The sequence below is a fragment of the Teleopsis dalmanni genome, chromosome 2, assembly GCF_002237135.1.
Source record: "Teleopsis dalmanni isolate 2A chromosome 2, ASM223713v2, whole genome shotgun sequence".
Classification (NCBI taxonomy): domain Eukaryota; kingdom Metazoa; phylum Arthropoda; class Insecta; order Diptera; family Diopsidae; genus Teleopsis; species Teleopsis dalmanni.
The window spans coordinates 87,313,113-87,338,541 of NC_051847.1; the positions used below are offsets into that span (position 1 = coordinate 87,313,113).

A 25,429-nucleotide genomic window follows, 5' to 3' on the forward strand; every position below is an offset into this window, starting at 1 on the left:
GTCTCCTGTAACAATCGCAACACCGCCATTCCAAGTTTTTCTTTTTTACTACATGCAAAGGACTTGCCCAAGTACTGTTAGATAGTCTACAAATTCTAGCGTACAGGAGAGATTGAATTTCTACTTTAGCAGCTTTCATCACCTCAGGCGAAAGGCGAAAGAACTTTGAGAAAACTGGTCATCCATTGGTGACAATGTGGTGAAATATATATCACGAGTTGAACCTGAAGAAAATGGTAGAACGCTAGTAATTACTGAGAATTCCTTTAATATAGCATGGAATTCATTGTTACTATTGATTGCTGAGAGCCCAGATGTTGGATGATTGACTGTAGTAAGGGCACAGCTGATGGAAAAGTTGGTAACGCCGTCAAGCTATTTAAGATGTCGCAAGTCGGCGACAAGCTTATAATCATTAAGAGAGCCAGTCCCCAAGATAGATTGCGAAACTTCAACGATGGTAATGTTCCATAAGGAAGAACGGCGTAAGCCCAAATTCAATGTTAGCCTTTTTTTAGCAAACGTTTTGATTAGGAATTTGTTAGCTGCGAATAGGTACAAATGCTGGTCTGGCGTTCCTATGAGCATTGGGTGAATTGACACTAACTTTAGCTGTAGTGTCAACCAAGAACTTCAACTCTACGTTTATGTCGTAGAAAGTAAGTCGGCAATATGATTGAGGTTGTCTGTCTGGTATCCTCGTTAGAGACGGACGATCTAATTTATCTTTTTGCTACACAGTTCTTTGCATTTCTTGGGGTTACGACCAAACTAGCGATGATACTAACAGAGACCCACGTCATCACGGTCGCCACTGTCTCCTTTGCTACGGTCTGAGTTCGGCTACGTCTATTTGATGGTGAAGTGAAACATCGGTAGCTGTGTTAATTTTGCCAAACGGACTTTCTGAACTGAGGAACAGTCGTACGCTTCGCGATTTTATCAGCCATAATAGTAATTTTGTACAGAGATTCGCTTCTGATTGAAATGATAGCACGCATGTTGGCTGGCAAATACGTAAACCACATGGACCCTAATAACGCGTCATCCATTTGTATCTCGGTCAAGTTTTTCATTTTATGCAGGAACTCAGAATGCCGCAAATCTCCTAGATACATCTATTGCAGAAGTTTCTTCAACCTTTTTTGCTCCAAAATTGAAAATTCCTTAAGTAGAGTAGAGTGGAGTAGAGATTTTCAGCAGGCATGTTACGCACCATATCACTAACTTGAGCGAGGATAACTTCATCAATTGACGCAACCACTGTATGGAATTTAGTCTGTTTCGTAGTAACACTTGATGTGTCGAACTGCCTTAATATATTCGTACCTTAATATATTCGTATTAGTTTCACATTTTATCGGATATTTATTATATCTAGTAACACTCATTCGCAAATAACAGGTCATTGGTACACAGATTATGATTTTAGAATTCTATGAAAAATTATACTATAGAAAATATATGTCTCGTCTTTGGGAAAAATTATAAATTATAAAAAATGTTGTTTGTAAACTAGTGTTATTTGACTAATTCAATATCACAAGGTTACTAAGTAAATAAATAGTTTTCACAATATTTTAATGTTACTGCAATACAACTAATACAGTACTATAAAAACGCAAAAATAATTATTAACAAAATTTTTGTAGAAAACGTCTATACAATGTCAATTTTCAATGTTAATTTAAATATAATTCTGTTTTTTAAAATCTAATGTAACAATTATTGTAAAATAAAATAATTAATTATTGACTATTCTGAAGACCTTAGTGTATAAATTGAAATAATACAGAGAACTAAAAAAATTAGCTTTTTTCCTGTATTAGTCAGTTATTTCCTCAATTATATCTATATCTATTTCCCTCGTATCCTCTTCTACAATATTAATTAAACTAATGTCAGTTCTATTATTTTCTGCAAAAACCTCTTCTATTGGATTTTCTTGTATATTTTCATCTAGTATCATGTACGAAATATAGGTATTACTTTCCCCAATATCGTTAGCTTCATCGTAGTCCACAACCATGATTGGTATATTGTCAGTGCAGTTTGGTGCATCGTCAACATTTTTCAATAAGTCGTCAAAATCATGTGGTGGATTATCAACATCAGCAGCATAGTTAAGTGATTCGTTAACAACGTTTAATGGATCATCAGCATCATCAATACTATTTTGTAATTCGAGTTCTGAAATGCTTTGGTTATTTTGGAGTTTTGGTAACTGTAGTAACTCATAGTTAGAATGTCTACTCTTAATGTGCTTTCGTAATAAGTAATTTGAAATAAATGATGCATCACAGCCATCCTTGATACGTTGTGAGCAGATAAATCTAAAAATAGAAGTAAATGTATTGAATAATACTCGTATATAAATTATTACTTCGACATACTCTTTATGATCCGAATGACGCTTTATATGTAAATTTAAGGCATATTTTCGTCCAAACATTCTATTGCATATGGGACATTTATGTTGTAATTGTTCTCTATGCATAGCCATGTGTATATCAAAGGAGTTTTTATAATTTGTAGTAAATAAACATTCATTGCATTCGTAGAGGAAAGGCTTATGGATCTGTTAAATATAAAACTTTATAGTAAAGTATAAACAATGAGATTGAGAATTTTACATACAAATGTGTTGTGTTGTTTCAATTCACTTTTATAGTAGAAACCTTTGTCACATGATTTGCAGAAATAACGTTTAATGGACTCGTGAACAATTTTTTTATGCTTCTCCAAATTTCTTCCATTTTTGAATATTTTATGGCATTCATTACACCGCATTTCTTGGTGGCAAGAGTCCATATGCTTTTCGAGGAGTGCCTTATTTTTAATTATACTTTTACAAATTGAACATTTCAAATTTTCTATTAAAAGAGAAAAATATTTAACATTTATAAAAACATAAAATATATAAAATATACATAAAATATAAACATAAAATATATTGTTAATAATTAAATTCTTTACAAGTTATCTGATTTAAAGACACCGATACGTCGGTATATATCTCGGTATGTAGTAAAGACGCATAATTAGTAAACTAGTATTTTAGTTTTTATCACACATATAACTTGTATAATTATAAAGGAAATAATAATACATATTTGGACTATAAACTGTAATTACTAAACTAATATAATAAAATAAGTTGTCCTAAATATAATAAGTAAATTCTAAACGTAAACTGAAAGAAAAATTTTTAAAAAAATATAAGGTTTAACTTAGAGCGGTAACACTGTAGAAACTTGCTGTTCTTTCGACCTGAATTCTCCTAACATCTATAAAATAAATTAACACATTGAAATTGTTGTTGTAAACTGTACAGGTTGTCCTGAAAAGCAAGCATATATAAGTATATTATCAAATTGGAACAAGATGGGGAATGTGAAGGAATGAAGGCCCAGAATTTTACGTGGATATCTGCCGTGAAAGCTTAACACAACTGTGTTCTTCACACACGCCCCATTGGAACTCCGAAGAATTAAGACGGTACCAGTTGAAATTATGTATTTGGGCATAACTGCCCCCTTGGTGAAAAGCTATTCCTATCTAATACCTCTGCTGACCCGGTTGTCAAATGCAACTCCACATTGAATGATTATAAATGAAAACATTATAAACGCGTTTATTTGGGTTTTAATCACAACCACCACGACACTCTTTTTAAGGAGCCAACGCCAATGGTCAGGATAGCTGAAACTGCGGGACAGTGTAAAGGAAGGTAAGCTATCCGAAACGGACAGTTAAAAAGAAACCTCATTCCTAAATAGAGCGAAGCTATAAATCAATACAGCTCAAATTTGTTAAAATGAAAACAGATAAACCAATTATGAAGAACGTAGCTGCAGTTGGGACATCTGTTAGTAACAGATGTTATAACCAGTAACCATCTTTAATACCAGAAAATTTCAGAAGGAAGCATGTCGTAAACCTTGTTCTAATACAACCGTGGCCTTAAAGAAGATGCGGCCTTAGTATCAAAGGCGGAAAGCCTTTCTCCATATTTTACCTCATTGATATTATTTATGAGCTATAACGTTTCTATTCATTGTCATTTTTAAGGTAACCAGCATACAGAAAAAAATCTAATTAATATGATTTTTTTTTCCAAAATTCGTCTATCAATTTGTATGATATTTACACTATTTAATTTAATTTTAATTGATATATATATACATATAAAAGTTCTTACTTTAGTAGCTCCCATATAAAACGTTACTTACAATTCGATTAACATCTTTATTAATATCGAATATGTTATGAGCTATCCATTTGCAATTTCTTTTAAAGTTGGTACATCGTATACACTCCAAAAGATTCGTCAGGATTTATTTCAATAAAGATTCGCACTTTAGAAATTAACGTCTATTCAAAAAAGATTTTGTAACTTATAAAGTAATGAAGAGCTTTATGTATGCCGAGGAACTTGTAAACTATCCAAGTGAATTCTCAATTTTGTTAGATATTTCTGGGGTTCTATTGCACACATTCTTATTTAAAGTTGGAATGCGAATTATTCTTTTGACACTTAAATTTTCAAGTTTTATAAAACAACAATATAATTTAAGGTATCGGTTAAGTTAAAGTAAAGATAAATGATCTTAGCAATACACTCAAGGTATAGCCAATAAATATTTATATATATTATAAACTACTTACTATTATTATGACTTCTTGCAACGTGTACGGCTAAAGACATTTTGGTTGGACAAACTTTTTTACAAAATTGACACGTAAAAGCCCGTGTATTACTACATGTTTCCATGTGCTCTGCTAGTTGTTCAGTGTTCTTAAATGTTTCTTTGCATGTGACGCATGTCTCTTCTAAATGGCAATGAGTTTTATGACTATGATACCCACTCCACTGTACATATGTTTCTCCACATCCCTTGTGTAAGGAACCACAATTATTACAAAATTTTATAATATAATCAGTTAGTACTTACCTTAACAGCGCACATAAAGACTCTACTCAGAGCTAATTTCCATTGATCAACTGAATGATATTTTTCATGAGTGCGTAAGCTTTTATAACACGTAAAGTTTTCTTCACACGTTAAACAATGGTAAAGATTGTCGTCATGTATGCGAGTTGCACGATGCGTCTGCAAATGGTAAGCGCTCTTAAAATTCGATGAACAGAACTCACAGGTATATGCATATGTGATTATTTCCTCTTCGAGCGTCGGTTTATTACATGTTAAGTGATTCTAAATAATCAATATGTAAATATTATAAAGATAATTATGTTATTTCATTTCAATTACATTTAAGTTGGCTTCGTCCCTCGTGATTAAACCGCATGTTGTACAGATAAAACTTTGTACCTGCGATTCAATTAGTTCATGGTTTTTTATATGATTTTTATATGAACGGCAAATAGAATTTGGAAATTGTTTGTTGCAATATGTGCAGGAGACTGGATTTCCCGCAAGGTGAGAAATTTTCTATAGATTGAATTTACTTTTTGAATGTTTTTAATTACATTAAAAATGCTTTTAAATTTACCATATGCGTTGCAAGTATAGATTTATTGGCATATTTCTTTGGACAGAAATCGCAATAATATTTTAAGTTAGATTTTTGAGTGTTACAATGTGCTTCAAACCGCTCCTTGTCCTTAAATATGCGATCGCAACTGTAAAAGAATAATTATTAAGAAAATTCTGACTTGTATAAATTTTATATTTACCAAGTGCAAGTCAATTGATCCGATTGTTCATGAAAATATTGTACATGTTCAAATAATTCATTATCGTCTGCTATGTTCAAACCACAAATTAAGCAGCATTTGGGCCTATGCTTTATCAAATGAAACTGCAAATGAAATTTATACCTGCAATTAGAAAAGTTAGAAGTTTTCCTCTAAATTCTGAATAATAATATATTGGATGAGAGTATACCGTTTAAATGATTGGAAGTCCATCTGGCAATCACTGCAATGGAGCCTTAATCCAGATTTAAGTTTAAGTTTTTGATAACAAGAATGTTTGTTAAGCACCAAAAAGTTCGAGAAAGGCAGTCCACAGTCAGAGCAGCAACCATATATTTTTAACCTTGGATTATATTTTAATATATATTTGATAAATATTTGAGTTATCAACTAGTGTTGATTTAAAAGACAACATTTTTACATACTTGTTTAGGTCACCATGAAGAAAAATTATATGGCGCGTTAGTAATTTCTCATTAGCGAATGCCTCTGTGCAGTCCCTTAAAACACAATGGAGCTCGTTATTTATAGTGTTATGATTGTTATAGATATGATTTAAAAGTTCTTGAAAAGTTTTGAAAGATTCCGCACAGTACTTATAAAATATAATATAAAAATAAATCATTTTTATTTTACAAATATATCGCAGCGCTTACATTGCATTCAGTTCTCCAGTCATAATCCAACTCCATTAAGTTACTTCGTATTGAAGCGCTCAAATATGTCTCTAAATTATCATCTGGTATATATAAGAAATCAGCTTCTTAATATTGAAAAAAAATAAACATACAATACAAAAATACATATAAAAAACAACGAAATGCTTTATTCGAAGTTACCTTCTACAGAACCTTCTAAGATGTCATAGCTGCTGCCAATACTATTGTCATCCTCTGTTTCAAAAAACACATCTTCATCATATCCAATTGAACTTATATCAATTTCCTCTTTTACAATATTCATATTAATTCTTTTGTTATATATTTATCTCAATTTATTAAACAAACGCGGTCTCTGATGTCACCTGCGGAATGTCAATATAAACAATTACGCGTTTGTTATAGAAGGAATGAATGGAAATGAAATGACATTTATGGTAGCAAGGGCATCAATTAACCAGAGACGTATTTTCGTGTTATTAATGTTGCAAAAAATAGAACATTTTATTTATTTGCGGTTTTGTGCCAATTTTTCGTGCGGAATAGGTTTTAATACTAGGATTAAGTGAAAACCGATCACTTGGTTGCTATATTTAGTTTGAAATATATTGCCACATTATGGTGGGCACTTGTTCAAAAAGTTCAATTTTTTGACAATTTTTAAGTTTTATAAATCTATTTTAAAGAAACTTTCCATAACAAGTTTTCGGCGATAAATTTGATGTATTCACGTTTCTACTGTCTCATTTAAGCAGTCTTACTGATTAAAGTTGCTAATGAGTATTATTTACCAAACAAAGAACTTTCTTTATAAATGAGTTCATTATATATAAATCGACTAAATTCCCACAAGGCAAATCATCGAAATTTGAAATATGTTTTACATGTAAAATGTAAATAAGCAAGCTATTTTACATACAAAAATCAGCTTATGCAAATGGAAATGACTATATTTATATTTAAATTTCACTAACAAAGTAGTTTTGGTTGCCGTTGGTATATAATATTACTAGATAAGATTCAGATATGATACTTCGATAAATGGTGAGTACGCTAACCTATTATTGCAAATTTGAATATTTATGATCGTTATTTTCACTTCTGGTTTTCACTCCATTAGTAAATAATTTCTGGTTATTTAATGCGCATGCTATATGGATTTAATTAAAATATTTGTGGTCTTAAATAATAAGAGATAAATGCAATGAAAACAATTAATTGTTTGCATAAAGAATCGCTACTTACTTAATACATTTAAGTGTACTAAAGCTAAGTTACTATTTGGGCTGATGCAGCTCTGACAACTACATATAGTCATGTAGAACATATCGTTTTTGTTTAATTAATGAATGGTGTTACGTTATTGATTTAAATTTCCGCATTTAACTTAAATATGACAACAGAACGACTCTTTGTTTCCAGATTATGGGTCGGGTCTCAGCATAATGGCAAACAGTCTTATGACTTGAAACGATGAGTACACCACAATCATATGGTCTATATAACATAACCCTAACTCGCTGGTTGCTCCCATTGTTTTTTTAACATCACCTTATTATAAGTATTTTGTACATACCACGCTGTTCACAATTTTTTCTCTTTAATTAATTAACTTTGGCTGGTTATGGAATACCACCCTCAAAGATATAATACTTCATTATTAGTCCTTTATTATTAGTCACTTATTAAAATCACAACGGATAAAATTGCTTGAAGTTTGAATTATATAGTATGTATTAGCTATACTAAGTGAGAATTATAATACGCATTTAAGCAAATGAATATAATATATGGCACCATAAAGATATGGTACCATAAATGTTATTATGTATAAATTTTTGAACTTAAACAACTAAACCTACTTAACTAAAAATTAATTATAAATCAAGTTTAAGTATTATTGAGACATATTGAAGTTATAACCGGCTATGATGGTGAATCTTGCAATTTACAGAAAAAGCTTTTTACAGATAAATTGCAAACTAATTCATTATATCGATAACTAAATTACTACTTGAGAACATTTAAATTATCATGTTATTTGTGCTTTCTGAAAACTGTATTTCTATCCAAATTGGAGATGTAAAGAATTCCCATGGTAACATCGCTTTTCCTAAATTATTTTATATTAAATATTTAACCGTAGCGAAATTATTTTTCAGTGGTTGTCTAATCTATTGTAAATTTTATTTATATTATTTTCATTTATTAAAATTAATAAGCATATTTCTTAATAATTATTTACAAAATAAATGAATTATTTTCTAATTAATTTTATTAATAATTAATACCTTTGTTTCTTTATTATCTAAGTAGTTACATATTTTATCTTTAATTTATATTTATATTAAAATATGTTTCCCATAATAATTGTTAGTTAATTGTTTCCTTCATATCCTCAATTATTCATTTTCTTTAATAAAGCGAAATAACTATATGATGAATTCACGATCTGAAAATATTAAAAATTAATAAAGTTTTAATATTTGTTAATGTAAAAGGTTGGAAAATTATTTTTGTGATGATAATCTTTAAACTATTTAAAAAATTTTTAATATTGATATAGAAGAAGCGAATTCACAATACTGTGAATTGCAATTTATAAAGCAAAATTAAAGAAACGAAGATTTCAAAATATTTTATATATTTTATAATGCTTAAGAAATTAATGGTAAATATAAAAGTAGTTACTTATGTATTTATTTTTTTTTTCAGTGTAAATAGAATTCTTTTGATACCCAGCCAACATTAAACAGCATGGAATAATCAAAATATCATCGCGCTATTATTGAAATTAATCGCAGATAAGTTTCTGAATTCATCACAGAATAATGTTTGATCTCAAGTACTTGACCCAATAACCGAAATTGATTAACAATTAAAACATCGCGTTGGACAACGATGGCTATTTCATTTGCGATAACTCCACCAAATCGCGTTAATATGCTAACTATTCCGCGGTATAATCGATGATATTTGTTTGGCGAGCGCTCTTTTTTAAAGATTTCAGTGCTGGCTAAGTAAATTGTAATATTGCTATTATATATGTTACTATGTACTATACCACAATAACGTTTGACACCAATTTTTAATTTACTTACCGATGTAAACATGTTCAAATTAAATGAATAACATCGATTCACTGTTCTAATATGGATGGGCGTATTGAAACGCAACATCATCAGCAATGCCAATTTTTTATTGGAATGATTCCAAGCTATCCAATTCGATTTGTAGACCGCATAAGACAGTTCGCCACTGCATATAGAAAGTTCATTAGGATAATAGCATATAATAAATATTTGAGTCATCATGCAGATATGATAGGTAATGAAACTTGATACTTCAAAGCCTTTTAAAATCTATAAAGAACAGAAATAATTTAAGAAATAAGTTTAACTTGAGATGAGATAATGGTATAGCTAACAGTGGTCATGGCATAAAAGTTAGCAATAAGCACAAGTACTGAGCAGAATATTTGTATTGAAAATTGTTTTGTAATGTGACTCTCCATTGTTTCTGCCAGATCCAATAGCTTTCCATATAACCGCATACAGTCCTTCAACTGATAGGTAATTACTTCGTCAAAATTAGTATTTTTACCAATATTCTCTAGGCGATAAGCTAATATATCGATTTGTCCTTTAATGTAGATAAAAAATGATGCAGCTAAAGAATCAAAGGCTATATTTGTAAGACAACGAAGAGAAATTGAAATAAACTGATAGATATATGCGACTATGAAATGCCATCTGATGGTCAAATCAAATGGGTTATATGTGGAAAGTGGTAAATTTCCCGGATCGAAAATCGCTTGAAAACACATTAAAGTCAATAGAGCCATAATCGATAAAGTTGCGTATTTATTTCGCATTGAACGACATCTTTCCATTGTAAGCATATAGATACGATGTTCCTCTGCATCCAATGGTAAAAAGTCCTTATTATACATGGATTCAAAAACTGAAGTATACGATCGATTAAAAATTCGTACGGATACAAATTTCGCCAATGCACTTAAATTTGTTGCAAATATAAAGAAAACCTTTATTATTTCCGTCAGGCTGTTAATGTTACTGAGTAAATGAATGGACAATCCAATATCCATTGGTATCCACCATATCAACAACAGATGCCAAAACTGTATAGAATTTAGTAGATGATAGCGTTTTTGAGCATTTTCCGGAAACTTTAACACAGCAAAAAATTTGAAAATTTTAAATTGCATTTGGTAAAAAGTTTTTATTGACAAGTCTTTATTAAGGCTTAAAACCATTTTAGAAATGTTTTTAAAACAATTACGAGGTTTTCAGAATACTCAAGTAGGAGTTACGACTGCTTACTTTTATATCCAACGGTTTCAACATATAATTAATTGTCTTGCTTAATGAAATCATAGAATCCATTAATTAAAAATGCTAAGTGAAAGCAATTAAATATGAATTACAAAATAATTTGTGAACATCCCTTTCAATTAGAGGGTTCAGTATTTTCTGAAACAAGAATGTCAAGGAGGAATTTTAAATTCAAATCCATTAAAATTTAAACGTGTTGTGTATTTGTGCACAGTCCCATTTAATAATTGTGACTCGTGTAATCTGTTTGGTAATAGTTAAAAATAACTTTTCTAATAACTTTGCACTGAATTAATGAATTATTCACTAAATGGGTTTTTAATAATCGAAGTTCGAAGATAATTGATTATAAAACGTTCAAATTTTGTTTAAAAAAAGGGCGTTTGTAATTATCGAGTATAAAAAGCAGAAAAGTTATATATTTCATACAAAAATCAAGATAAAGTTTTTCCGGATGACACGAAATCATTAAAATTAAATTCTGTTAAGAATAAATCATGAGAAAAATGTACATAAATAATTAAGAAAAAAAGATTTATTATTAATAAAAAAGTTTATCTGCCCAATTATATTTTATTATTCAAATTATTAACCATTCTCATTATAAATAATTTTTACCGATCACTAAGAGATTTTATTTTTTTAAGCTCTGGTGCGCACTTGCGGTAAAAACCTTTTATACTGGATTCACACAAGATTTTTGTTTGTAATTTTAGCTGTTAATTTTTGTTGCTGTCAAAAATAAACATTTTTGACAACTAAAATTATAAACAAAACTCTCGTGTGAGTCCAGTATTAGTTTGCTCATCGCGAGCACTCTTAAGGAACTTAAGGAACTGAATCCCACCGAAATAAATAGAAAGAAAGCTCCTCCGAAGATAATATATGACCACGAGCCTGACATAGTAAAATAAAATAAAAATTTCTGAGGACACTCGTTTGTCAATTGAAATTTTGTTACCAACGACTAAAGTAAATGAAAATTTCAATTATCGATATAATATTAATGCATTTACAGATAATTTAATTGCAATAAAATCATTTCTATCAACGGAATTTAAAGTAGAATATTCTATCTATCTCTTACTCTATGTCTACATTAGCTATAATTCGTCAAGATTTATGTATATATTCTCTCTTGTTCAGTAACAAATAGAAAGTTTTCTTTTCAAAAAAGTCGAAATTATTACGTATTTACATTCTAACATAAAAATCTGGTAAAATTCTAATTCGCGTATACCAGAAATTAATGTGACCTGTTTAGAGATTACATGATTAGTTACATAATCCGCATGTCAATGTTCTGGTTTCTAGTATCCTTCCATATCTCTGAGGTGGTACATGCTTCTCCGATATCTTTCATTGTACTTCATTGAACTGCATTCAGTTGCTCCGGCCATTGATCTTTATACCGCGGTTTTCATGATCGCCGTGTTAAATAGAATATGTAAAGTGATGACTGTGTGTTTGCGCAATAACCTTTTCATCTTTATTACCAATCTTTTCTTATGTACCTTGTTGTCCATGGTCTTTGACTCAGATAAATTTAATTTTCTATTACTAAATCTTATTCTCCACTGATTACTCAAATAAGCTTCTCAGTCGATACTTTTTACCAACCGGAAAAATAAAAACAAACTAACAAAAATTAAATATAATTAAAGTTTACAATATCGTTTTTAGAACGTTGTGATTTTTCTACATTGGAATGTTCTTGTGAATACTTTATAAAGTTGCTAAATGGTTGCTAATAAAGTACTCTTGATCTGTTAAATAAACAAAAGTTATATTTAATGTTAATTAATATAATTACGCTTTAATGACGTATTACCATTAAAAAATGTATGAAACTATCGAAATTTGACACATAACACATAATATAAATAAACAGTAATAAGCAAGTCAAACAAACAAGAGATAAGAATAATACGTCAAAATACGTCAAAAAATAGCAATTTTGGCCTATACTGGCTGAAATGTACGCAAAACAACAACACTATTTTCTCTACCTCGGCCAGTAAAAAAAAAGTGTTACCAACGCAATAAGTGAACTATTGTGAACCTTCATTGGAAATTCCAACGAATATTGCAATCATATGTCAAAAATTATATGTAAATAAAAATTCAAACAGAATTCAAACATTTCATATATATAAAAATTGGAAAAAAAACAAAAATTTCGATGTTCTATTTTGAAATTTTCAACATTTTTTCCATTCCTGTTAATTTAGTATTCATTAACATAGATTGTAACTTTCAATCTATGTTAATTATTTTATTTTATACCAAATGTAATTTGCTTATGCTATTTTTACTATTTGTCGAAACATAACACTTGACAGATTGCAACAGTGATACCAATGACTCGTGTAACCAATATAGTATGCATTTTTTGCCATACTTGGGAGCCACCAAAAAGGTTTAATATTAAATTAAAAATGTAATCATATTCGTCCAATCGTAAACGTTTTAATTGAACACACCCTAATTAATAAAACATATTTTCAGTAGTTGGTAACGCGACATACTTTATGAAATTTGCTTGCTGTCATTTTTTGTTTGTTTATATATTATCGTCTGATTAAAGCGGGTAATGCGATATAATCAAATATGGAAGAGTTGAGTCAAAGAAATATAGCGAATTGCTTGGTACAATTTATACTTAATAATGCTGCATCCAAAATACCAATAAAGGCGAGCGATATGGCGCAAATTGCTAATGTGCCTTCAAAATCTCTTGCAGTGCCTTTAGAACATGTTGGTGAAATATTGAAAAAGGTAAGTACGTAAAGAAAATATTTATTTGTATTATTTATATTTTAAATTTATTATTTTTCTTTACTTGAACAGAATTTCGGTATAATACTTCAAGTTGTACCTAATGTTTCACCCAAGCGGTATATATGCATTTCGGAGCTTTGTGGAGTAACACCATTGCAACTTGACGAAAAACAAAAAAGAGAACAAATACTGTTATTTATAATTTTAGCATATATCTTTATGATTCAATCGCCATTGCAAGAAGGTATAAAATCGTACATGAGAGAACTGTTATCAAATACAATAGTTTCATTTTAATTTGTTTAGAACGTTTGGAGAAATTTTTATATACTCTTGATATTAATGTAAATGAAAATCACCCATTTTTCGGTAATGTTAAAAAATTAATTACTGACACTTTTATCAAACAGTTGTACCTGAAACGAGAAAAAAGGCATTCCGACGTCGATGCTGAAACACAGTTCGTATTCCATAACCAAACACTGAATTTGTATAATTTTAAAAGTTTATTGTAGGTTTATTTACTCTTGGGGTTATCGCAGTACTGTAGAATATACAAAAATGGACATTTTAAATGCTACAGCAAATGTATTTATATTTCTAATATATATATTTTATGACATATTAAATTTTGTAATTTTAGATAATGGGTAAAAGTCCCGATTTTTTTATTGACCAATATAAAGAAGCACAAAGAACTGAAAACCCAGAAAATGTGGATCAATAATGAGTAAAGCAATCTTGTATAATTCATAGAAATAATTTTATGTATATTCCAGTTATAAAAAGATTAATTTTAAAAAAAATAAATTTCAATATTTGCACTTATAAGAATATATCAAATCACATTTTTATATGGACTTGCGTCCGATTACTATTTTTTAATTCTATCAAAATTTAAAGGTAATTTGGAGATAAAACGTTTGTTACACCAGTGTTCTTATGGTCTATAATTATGTTTCCAAATTTGTGTTCATAACAGTCATATCAGTAGATGTTTGCATATATAATTTTACAAGCAAGATAATGGTTCCAACACAATCATTAAAGGAACATATAAAATTACACTTCCAAAAACAATGGTCAGTTCATACGTATTTATTGAATAATATCTGTTTCTGTTTAATTGCTAATACGGATTGATGAACCACACGTAACCGATTATGCATGTATGTATCCATACAAATCATGAGCTATATAAGCTTTTCCTCAATAATGAATAAAAATACTGCTACAATGTCATAAGGATACAAGATGAAGTTGCACTGAAAAAGACGCTTAAAATTGATCAAGTTGTGGAAATAAGAGCGGTGGTATATATGTTATGAAGTCGTAAATCTCAACCAGGAAATTCATTGCATTCAATGAGACCCAATAGACATTTTTAGATTTGTTAATAATATAATTTTATTTAGCGGACTTTCTATAGTGATAACACAATAAATCTCACTAGTCATAGTGTAACATTTTTCTTTCTAATAATAATAATAGTTATATCCTTAACTACTCATCAAGACAGATGACTAAATGTTATTGTTGTTGCAACCCACTGGGATCTGTTTGTAAAATCCGGCACTTGAACTCGGCCGTTCGAATATTCTATCTGCTACAATATATAAAAGCTAACTTGTAGATAAATGAGGTAGAAGAAAAAACACAATCCTCTCAATTCCATTGGGAATCTCAATACAATTAGTAAGAAATAAATAGTTTTGATTCCCCATTTCTCGTAATTTGGGAAAGCATGTTTTAGAATCAACTGGCCTATTATTGATGAATACAGGTTTACATACGCTAATTGTTACAAATAAGAATGTAACCATAGTAAAAATGGAAATGAATGACGACTCAAAATATCTTTATTTTAAACTTTTGATTTTAGAGATAGTTTCAAGATCATGGAATCGATGTCAGCCATGTCAGACGTGGATATTTAGAAGCCAGGGTTATAGTAGACAAATATTTAAAATTAATAGAAAATATTTACCTGATGTCAACTAATAAAAAAAATGAAAAACTTGTTCAAATGAAAGGAAGCAAACATTTTGCAGACCATGTATGTTTATTTTATTTTACCAAATTTGCTTTAAATATAACACACATTGAAAATTACAAATTTTATTAATATTAACAATTAATGTAATTAATATTAAAATTGAAATGTTGTTTGGTTGTTAGTTTGATTGTTCATCCATTGAATATTCATGGTAAAATAGGCCTGACTCGGATTTTGTCTTAAAATTATGATACAAAATTATTGTAAAATGAAACTAAAACTTTGGGGAAATTTTAGTTTATATTAATTAAATACGAAAAAAAGTAAATTCTACTCAAATATTTTCCATCACCGTATGATTTGATGTTAACAAATTAATGAAGAAAAGCTTTAAATTTAAAAAAAAAAGTTGCTAAAAATTATAACAAAAATGACGAAAACCATACAAATATTTCATTCAAAAACTATAAAAAAAAATATTTTCAAAATATTAAAATAAATGCTACACAAAATAAATTTCGATTGATTAGTTTTCATTCTTATTGATAAATTTCATAACAACTTTTCCACTTTGTACTTCGAGGGCATAGAGACTGCCATCGTTGATTTCATTGTTCAGGACTTCATCGGTCACGGTCACGTGTATGCCGGATGGGCCGACCACGTATATAAAGTTTTTATTGGCATCATTGAATATATTGGAACCACTGCCAGAGTATTTTGAGTGCATGCTCCAGTTATTGTACAAGGCACCATTTTCCAATGTGTTATTGGTTGGTGAGTTGGCAACCATTTCATAAAAGCCCGGAATTTTAACAAGCTTCTGTGTTAATTCCTTAGAGGTATTTGCTATTAAATAGATTGCATTATAGTTATGGCCATCAATGCTAACGTAAATTGTCAGGCGTGGTTTAATTGCTCTGCAAGAAAGGATATATGTAAATAACTAAATTTCAATTAATATTTAATTAGTCGGTATATAAAATTTTTTTCAAAAGTAATGAAGGCGAAACAATTGTTCGATATAAAATATATGATTAAAAATTATTTATGTTCTATGACATGGATTCTTGAGCTGATTATACTTCTGTTTCGGATATCGTCAAATAGCCATTAACACTATAAATTTGAAAGAGGCAAATGAAGAGTACGTTGAAGTGTTAAGTGAACACGCGAGTCCACGGCTCAAATTTGACTGGGATCAATTCTAGACACAGTCCAAAAATTGCATACGTCTACATTGAACCAATACATATTTTCAAACACCACTGATGATGGATGTTTGGCAATATCCCAAAAAGTCTAATGGTAAGCTCAAAAATTCATTTGATTAAAATTTAGAAAATTGTTTGAATTAAAAAATTTCCACATTATATTTTTAAATAATTTTTTTTAGAAATTTAAAAACTACAGCTTTTTTCTTGGGCGTAACCAAAAAGAAAAGGTAAAAGGTGTTGTTCCAATTAAAAGTATATCCAAGACTATATTTGTCCCTAAATGAGATTAATAGATTGAAAGCTGTCTTGTCTAAAAATTAAAACTAGATATCCGATTGTACTGTAATAGTTCAATAGTTGTATGGCCCCACTAAAAGTATATGCGAGACAATAGTTGTCCCTAAATGATATTAATAGATTGAAACCTGTCTTGTCTAAAAATTAAAACCAGATATATGATTTTAGTGCAATAACATCGAATTGTTTAGCTATAATTTTAAAATTTGAAGATTTATTCTTCCTATCGCTCCCCTACTCCGTTTGTAGGGTATGCCACTATCTGTACATAAACTTACTTTGCACGAAGTATGTTAAACATGCGAATTCCATCTGCAAGACCACATATTTGTATTAGATCCTCCTTCGACATTCTAAAAAAAATTAATTAATTTAATAAAAAATTTATCATTTAAATTGTTTATGTTTTTTAATAATTATATTAATAATGACAAACATTTAAATAAATTTTTAAAAATAAATGTAAGGATTTGATGATTTTATGTATTCTAAATATGTGGTTTATAAGATTGCATTCCAAAAAACAAGACAAGCAAGTGTCGGTAAGATAGATTCACTCCTAATGTGTTATCAAGATTTGATGACATGTATCAATATGTTATGTGTTATATATTTAGCTTACTTATTTATTTTTTAATATAAATTTCTTTTCTAGACTTGCTTATGCAAACAATTTTGTAAATTACAAACGGGTTCCATAAATTAAATATTTTCCTAGGGGCACTCAACCCCCCGATATATATTTAATCAAAATTAAATATATCCCTTCTCTATGTAAAAAGTTTTTTCTTCATATTTTAATTGAAATAAATTTAATTGAAATATACTATTTAAATACTACTAAATTAAATAAATAAGAGTCCAATCCTATTATTGGATTAAGTCGAACAAAAGTGAAGATAGATATAACTTTAAGTGTCGTAGTGGTAGATAAAAAAATGCTCATCTAACGTAAAGCACTACTTAACCGTGACTCTGAGTCGTTTAATAGTGAAGGCATATGTATTCAATAGTAGAGTAGTAATAAGTGGGGTGTAAAACCCGCGCGCTACTGGGAAAAAAGGTACCAATTGGTCCTCAAAATAAACATACTGGAGTATATTTGTATAATATATATTTTCAGAGTGTGCCAATTCGTTATGGCACCCACTAACAAGCAGTAAATATTTGCTTCGCAGAAGTAAATGTATTTTATATAAAACCAAACTTGTTTGAAAGTCATGTGGTTACTCGTTACAATGATTTAACTTCTGCAGAAGTTAAACAATATAAAAAAAAACTTTTTTACATAAATACAATTTTAAATTCACCATTTTAGAATAGAAAAGATGTTTATAAAATACATAATAAAAATCTTTTTCATACTAATATTTATATTTAAGTGACTTACCTCAAGATATCAGACCCAGAGAAGTGGGTAAATGTTGTAAGATAAGCAGTTAAACGATGATTTGTAAGCCATTGAGTAACTTGTACTGGAGTAGTTTCAGGAGTAATGTTTGTAGTCTAAAATAAATAAAATAAATAGTAAAGATTATTCGATATAGCACACGAGCATGGGGACTATGTAAAACTATTCAAAACGTAAATTATTTAAGTTTTAAAAATAAATTATTTAAAAAAGAATTTTTTTTTTTGAAATACAAATATTTTGTTTACACTTTGAATGCTTTCAAAACAGTCCCTATACACACCGATTGTAATCGGACCAATACATACATATTCTTCAACCTCCGATGTCACCTGCTGTGGTGAGACCATGTTTGCCTCCATTAGCTTAAGTGATGGTGAATTGGTTGAAGTAACTTGAATTGGACTTGAATTGGCAGTTGCTGGTGATGAGCTTGTAAATGGTAGAATTCCATCGTATTTCGGAATGTGTACTGGTGAATTCGGCCAAATTTTCATACTGGAAACAAAAAAAAATAGTAAAATTAAATATCAATAAATAATGAAATGCACATAATTTAATATTTGCAGTTGGAAATAAATTCCTGAATATTTTACTTACAAAACTGGCTTGCTTCAATAATAAAAAATTCTCAACTGAAACTCTTCACTGTGTTAACAAACAGAACATCGGATATTAAATGAAGACCAAAATGAAAACAAGTCAAGCCAAATAATTATTGGCGAAAATGGCTAACGAAGCTAACAGAGCAAATTTATTGCTCTTTCACGTATAAATAAAAACTGCTTAAACCGAAGTCTCTTAACAGGAAAAAAGACTCTTTTCGCCAGCGAATGAAAGAATAAAAATAGATTTTAGCCCCTCACGCTGCTATATCTGAAACACTTTAAATTGGCCATAAAAAACTATCTACAAAAAAATTGCAACAGCTCTCTTATTGAAGCACCTAAAACCGGTTACTGGTTACTGAACGCACACATAGTGCTGCTAAGAGCACTTTGCGAACATTGCCTGTAATGGCTATCTTGTTTGTGTGTGAATGTGTAAAGAAACAAGAAAAAGTATTTATCTTTATCTCCAATATAAAAATAGATGTCCTCATTGCTTGAGTATGCAACAGACAGCGACGTTAAGCCCTAAGCGCTGGCCAGTGCCATATAATGACCGTCTTTCTTCTTGACGTAAACACTTATCGTTAAGAGGTTATACGATTCAGTTTATATGGCGGTGAGGAGGCATTGACGCAATTTATATCTGCTACCTTGCTTAAAATATAAAAACAACAGAATTCAATTTATACAAAATGACATTATCGTATTTTTCTGTGAAATTATTAACATAAATTAGTATTCAAATGATTTATATAACAAATAATATTATTGAGATTTTTTACTGTTTTGTTTTTGTTTTTTATTTTTTTTATTTTTATAATGAGCTTTCGAATAATGAGATATCAAAACAACTTTTAGGGCTATAATATTTTATCAAAATGGCTGAAAATGAACAAATTCAAATAAAATGGGGAAATCCAAAAGTAAAGAAACTGTGTTTTACTAAATACTATATTTTTTATAAACACCTTCAGAACTCGTTCCAAAAACCACACTAAAGCAGTTATCGTAAAATAAGACTATCGTCCATTTTGTAAAAGTACATAAAATTTATATGATAGTTTAGGAACGTTCCCCAACCATAGGATGACAATACACTTAAATAGTTAAAGCAAAATAATGGCCCTGGGGCAATGTTAAATTTGCGGAATCGATGGATGAATAAAATAGAAGTAAATTAATAATAAATGTAGGATGACAATACACTTAAATCCTTAAAGAAAAATTATGGCCCTGGGCACTGTTAAAATTTCAGAATTGATGGATGAATATAATATAAGCAGACTAATAATAAACATCCGAAACCATGAGTAAGAGAGAAACGCTCTAAAAGAAAGGTCTAAGATATACTGGATTGATAATATACCAGTTTTTTAACAAGAATCAACAAGGGTTAAGTTAATTCCTCAAGCAAAATTAGGTGGCTCTGTGGCAAAGTTCTAATTGCAGAATCGATGGCTGAATACAATAGAAAGAGTATGATCATAAATATCAGAAATTATAAAGTCAAAGATGTTGACTGTGTTTTATTATAGTTGTAGGCAAGAATCATAATTATTAGAAGTAACGAAATTAATTATATTGATTATGTTAAGCGGAGAATTTATTTAAGGAGCGGATAGTTTTCTAACAACAATTCTAAGCAAGAATCACATATACACTAAATAATGAAATGAATGATATTGATTATGTTTAGTGAAGAAACGATTGAAAGAACGACCAGTTTTTCAATAATAGTTGTAACCTAACCTTTACTTTATAGAATACTAAAAGTCTATTTATAAAACAAAATAAACTACAATGAACATATTGAAAAAAACATTTTTCCAATGCAACCTATATAACCTATCTACTTTAAAAGTTAAAATTGTAAGTATGTTAATTAATACAAGGTTTTAAAAGTAAGTATGTTAATATTGTTGTGGAAGTCATTATTTTAGATATACTAACAATTAATAAATATTTATTATTAATAAACAACGCTCAGTTATTTTTCTTCTTAGGTAGCTTATTATAAATGCATATTACTTGTTGCGATAAATTATCTTGACGATTTTATATTGTGTTCGTTTTTTCAATCAAAGGTGGAAAATGCTCCACCCATTGAGTAGGAGATCTTTATCGTCTTCTACTTAATTTATTTGTCCTTCTACAACTGGTTCTGGATCGTTGTCAAAGTAAGTCAGACACGTATTGGAGATTATTTACACGAGATTTACTGTAAGCACGCGAATGCTTATTCAACAAACAGACCATGGAATCCTTAAGGTTCAAATTTTTTGATTATGTATATTTTAATTTTAAAGTAATAAATTTACGCGTTGGAACTTTCTTCGAAGTTTTCGGTGTTCGTTATAAAGAAACCTAAATAATTTCATTTATCTATCTGCATATCATAAATTCTGCGATAACAATTTTATTTATTATTGAACTAAGATGACTCAAATACATATAGTCTTCAACAATAATTGAAAAGATATTATAGAACAATATAAAATCTACCAACTCGACTAGCTCTAAAAGGATTTGTCCAAAGCGTTGCTACAACAATAACTAGCTCTAATTATATCTATCATATATCATATATCCTATATCCTTATCCATCTAGTATAATTCCTTGTAATTTAATTTTGATCGAAATCAAATTAATTAAATCAATGCGAGCATTATGTGGACTTAATATCATATCATTGATATTGTATATTATTATTTTTTCAAGCAATAATAATGTTAATAAGATCAATGATCAAGCGTTGTACTCTTGATAATTAACATATATAAACAGAGTTGTATTAACAGAGTAAAATCCATTTAACTATTGTTAAATGTCCGACCAACATTTTAACAAACACGATAATACAACCATTGTCTTATCGATAAGATCATATATGAAACTTTTATACGCTTCCAATAAGATTAAATTTCGGTTCTTCCTTATTCATTTTGATATACATATGAAAATTTTAAGAAATCTATAGTTTAATATAACAAACTGATATATTTGCAAAATTACAATTAAGAAAAAAATCTGTATTGGGATCACTTCATATATTCCATTATGATAGTGGCTAAATTGAATAGTATCAATATATCATCTTAGCAGTGGTTATCACGGAGTAAACCAGTTCTAAAATGAACCGATTTCAAACCGGAACGTTCATCTTTTTAGTATAATTGAATCGAGGCACTTGAGCAAAGTCGGGAACCATTGCTCCTGGAATTAGATACATAGTTTTTGGACTATACTAATATTAGATTACTTTAGAAATTTTTGCGGTGTATAGCTATAGTCGTAACATGTTTATACTTATGTTAGAGTAGAAACTTAGTATCTCTGTCTATGGGCATTGTTAGAAAGCGGTATAGGAATGCAGGGCATATAAAAGATGTTGGAAACAATTTTCGTTCTTAAAAATTGAAAAGAAAAAAGATTATTCAAATTTAATAATTAATGGTTTGCTCAAAATCTATAATTGCGTTTATTTCTTATTAAGAGGGTCATTAAACAGGAATTCTAGTTTCAGTCACTGAGTTAGTACCTTTTATTACTCACAGAACCTCTTTTAAATATGAAATATTACTTTGGACAAACTTTAAGAGGTGTGAGAATTATCTTATGGAAATTTTCCTCATTATGAAAATTATATAAAATATTATTTCGGTTACACTTTTAGGAACTGCTCCCTTCTCTTTGGTCACGTTGCAGTTATTCGTTGCTATTCGATTTTAAGTTAATGCTCGTTTGTAGAGAGAAGCATACAGTCTCTTCATTATGCTGAATTGGTCGAATTGTGAAATTGGGAGAGAAAATTATATTATTGATGTATCAACTAACATATAAACTCTTTGAAGACGAAGTCATTAGTAAAATAGACAAAATTAACTCGAAAAACAATCGAGCCATTAATCTCATCATATCAACAATAAAACACTATATCCTAGAACTTATTTTGTGGGGTTGCAGTAAATTATCGAAACTATCGTTAATGAGCTACAAATATTTTTAATAATAAAGATTTCACCAACGAAAATACTTATAAAGAGGTTTTCTATAAAAGTTCTCAATCATTTTTCTTTTCTAATATAGTGCAATTAGCTGGCACATTTTTTTTAAATACAATTCTTTTTCATACTTTAATCCTTTGATGTTGTTAGTTGACGCTATTATTTTTGTTTATTTCAAAGTAAATATGTCAAGTAAATTAAAAAAATTTGTTATTACAATAAAATATTTTTCTCATTTTTGGCAATTCTTATTTTTTCCTTGTTTTATTGTTGACGTTGATACTTTGGCTATTGCTTATTTTAATGTGTATTTTACAAAAATATTAAAAAGTTACTGAGCTCACTTTTTATTGACACCATTTTTAATATCTGGTTTAATTACTACAGTAAATGACGTTAATATTTTTTAAAATAATTGCTCGGGAAATTTAAGTAAATAATTCGGCTTTTTATTTAAAAGAAATTAAACAAAATCCTTATTGTAAATTTAATTTTAAATAAAAATTTGTTATAATGAACTTCTTTTAAAAATATTAATTTTCATACTTTTTTGAGCATATCGCCACTTCTTCAAAAGTAGATACATAGAATATCTATTAATAATTAATTACAAAACCTCCAAATCTCAATAACTAGCATTATTCCCAAAGGAGTAAGTAGTTTTATTATCACAGTATATTCATACTTTTTAAATATAATTAAAAATTGTCCTTCATTTTATTTTTTCCATATAATAATGTATACTTCGATACTAGATGGAAGATAAAATATGTTTTATAAACCAATTCAAAATAAAAACATATTGATTCCATAACTATGATATAAAAATATTTTATATTATATTTGTATATTTGTGATATTTGTGATATTTATAAAGAATATTTTATTCTTTTATTTGTGACCAAAAATAATATATAATGATATATTAGCGGGTTAACATGAAACATGTTCAATTTCCCTGAAGATGACTGTCGAAGAAAGTCGTAATTTTGGAAAAATATTTTAATAAAATATAATTTGTTTTTAAATATAAAAATTTAATTAAAGGTTTTTTTTATTTATATTTAAATGACCAATTAGCCCGCTTATAAATTATTATATGATATAAAAACTATAATGGATCGGTTTCATAAGCCCCAAAATCATTTATCACAATAACAAGTCCACGACGACTATCCACAACCCTTGGCGTCTTAATGGCCAGAAGGACAGTGAGGACAGTGAAATGGCACGTGTAAGAACATTAACAATATAAATGGATCAATTAAGAAATATAGTAATAAATTCATTACGAACCGTCAGAACAATTAATCACGAATAATTAAAATAAATTATATTGTTTATTATTAATTAAAAAATAATAAAAAATTATTAACATAAACTTACTATTCTGGACTGTAGCAACCAGCTGATGATGTAATTAAATCGAGCGGAATATCATTCATGATTGTACATTCATAGCTTGGTTGGAATTTCTCTTGTTCCGATGGAGAACGCTTTTGAATTTTTTCACGATCTTGTTTATGCTTACGATCAGCGCCTTTTAATTTAAAAACCTGCAAAGACAATAATTTTAATTAAAAACAATTAATTTTAATAAATAAATAAATTGCCAACCTTAATTTGACAAGCTGCAGCATGAACTGGCTGTTTCATGCCAACTAATAAGTTATTTGTTGGAGTTAAAGTGCCGCTAGGGCTTGGAGATACTGCTGGACCGTTTGGTGATGCTTGCGTAGCAGCAGTTTGATTATTAGAAGAACCGTTCGGGTTCTCAATGTAAGTTTCAATTTGTAATCTAAATGGTACACCTTTTTCGCCGCCGTGTTTCTTTGCTGTAAACTCCGTAGAAATACAATTAACCTTTATATAGACACCAACTTCTTTCAATGGATCCCAAAATATTTCAACAGTATTCAAGTAGCTTTGATTCAAGGGCTGTGATACATGGCACAGACCATATGAAAGCGGTACATCAACTTCAATGATACGTTCACCAGGACGGGATGCTTGCCATTGTTGCATTTGTTCACGCTCCATAAACTGCAGACGTCTCTCATGAAAGCAAATCTTTATAACACTCTACAAAGAATGCAAAAACAACAACAAAATAAAACATTTAACATTTGATTTTGGACATTGAACATTGGAATTGTGAAAATAGTTCAAAGTTTAAAAACTTAACAAAACTAAGATAGTTTAAATGGATCTTGTTTAAATGATTTTGTTTTCTTCTTATTTGTTTTTATTTATTTTTTTTTTTTTGCACGAGTCACAATTTATTTTATTGAAGTCACAATGGACAATTTCAATTTGATAAATTGCAGAATTATTTTGCCAGTCTTCAGTCTTCAAATTTATTTTAATTGGTACTT

The 25,429-nt window shown here is 29.1% G+C and overlaps 4 protein-coding genes across 10 annotated transcripts in view; 1 reads left to right on the forward strand and 3 right to left on the reverse strand.

The window, feature by feature from the left end:
• Positions 1–1,766: 1,766 nt before the first annotated feature.
• LOC119685446 (zinc finger protein 658B-like) lies at positions 1,767–6,870 on the reverse strand. 4 transcript variants are annotated; one of them, XM_038099723.1, is made up of 12 exons: positions 6,562–6,870; positions 6,379–6,461; positions 6,148–6,317; positions 5,913–6,065; positions 5,702–5,845; positions 5,518–5,647; positions 5,277–5,456; positions 4,956–5,219; positions 4,669–4,897; positions 2,638–2,873; positions 2,394–2,578; positions 1,767–2,333 (listed from the first exon to the last, which is right to left on the reverse strand). In XM_038099723.1, exons 1-12 carry the CDS (start codon positions 6,683–6,685, stop codon positions 1,826–1,828), a joined length of 2,406 nt encoding a protein of 801 aa, XP_037955651.1. In that variant the 5' UTR covers positions 6,686–6,870; the 3' UTR covers positions 1,767–1,825. The 4 variants fall into 4 exon arrangements, with proteins under 4 accessions (XP_037955651.1, XP_037955650.1, XP_037955648.1 ...); XM_038099722.1 differs by having other exon boundaries at positions 6,379–6,482; XM_038099720.1 differs by having other exon boundaries at positions 6,379–6,485.
• A 1,880-nt stretch (positions 6,871–8,750) lies between these two features.
• On the reverse strand, positions 8,751–12,262 carry LOC119674993 (odorant receptor 46a-like). Its single transcript, XM_038086154.1, has 4 exons — positions 12,251–12,262; positions 9,809–10,570; positions 9,483–9,743; positions 8,751–8,833 (listed from the first exon to the last, which is right to left on the reverse strand). Exons 1-4 carry the CDS (start codon positions 12,260–12,262, stop codon positions 8,780–8,782), a joined length of 1,089 nt encoding a protein of 362 aa, XP_037942082.1. The 3' UTR covers positions 8,751–8,779.
• Positions 12,263–13,218: 956 nt separating this feature from the next.
• LOC119682783 (melanoma-associated antigen D2-like) lies at positions 13,219–14,329 on the forward strand. Of its 2 annotated transcripts, XM_038096295.1 has the most exons (6): positions 13,219–13,514; positions 13,587–13,761; positions 13,824–13,861; positions 13,928–13,977; positions 14,033–14,105; positions 14,161–14,329. In XM_038096295.1, exons 1-6 carry the CDS (start codon positions 13,347–13,349, stop codon positions 14,242–14,244), a joined length of 588 nt encoding a protein of 195 aa, XP_037952223.1. In that variant the 5' UTR covers positions 13,219–13,346; the 3' UTR covers positions 14,245–14,329. The 2 variants fall into 2 exon arrangements, with proteins under 2 accessions (XP_037952223.1, XP_037952221.1); XM_038096293.1 differs by having other exon boundaries at positions 13,221–13,514; positions 13,824–13,977; positions 14,161–14,326.
• Positions 14,330–15,619: 1,290 nt separating this feature from the next.
• Positions 15,620–25,429, reverse strand: part of LOC119675181 (upstream-binding protein 1-like) — a 52,303-nt gene continuing 42,493 nt past the window's right edge. The window contains exons 8-13 of one of the 3 annotated variants that reach the window (XM_038086368.1): positions 24,672–25,136; positions 24,441–24,610; positions 18,747–18,936; positions 18,418–18,533; positions 17,306–17,380; positions 15,620–16,433 (exon numbers count right to left, since the gene is read on the reverse strand). In XM_038086368.1, the coding sequence (XP_037942296.1) occupies positions 16,040–16,433; positions 17,306–17,380; positions 18,418–18,533; positions 18,747–18,936; positions 24,441–24,610; positions 24,672–25,136 (1,410 nt within the window). In that variant the 3' untranslated portion in view covers positions 15,620–16,039. Of the gene's footprint in view, positions 16,434–17,305; positions 17,381–18,417; positions 18,534–18,746; positions 18,937–19,038; positions 19,171–24,440; positions 24,611–24,671; positions 25,137–25,429 lie in introns of those variants that run through there. The other 2 variants (XM_038086370.1, XM_038086371.1) reach the window with 2 other exon arrangements.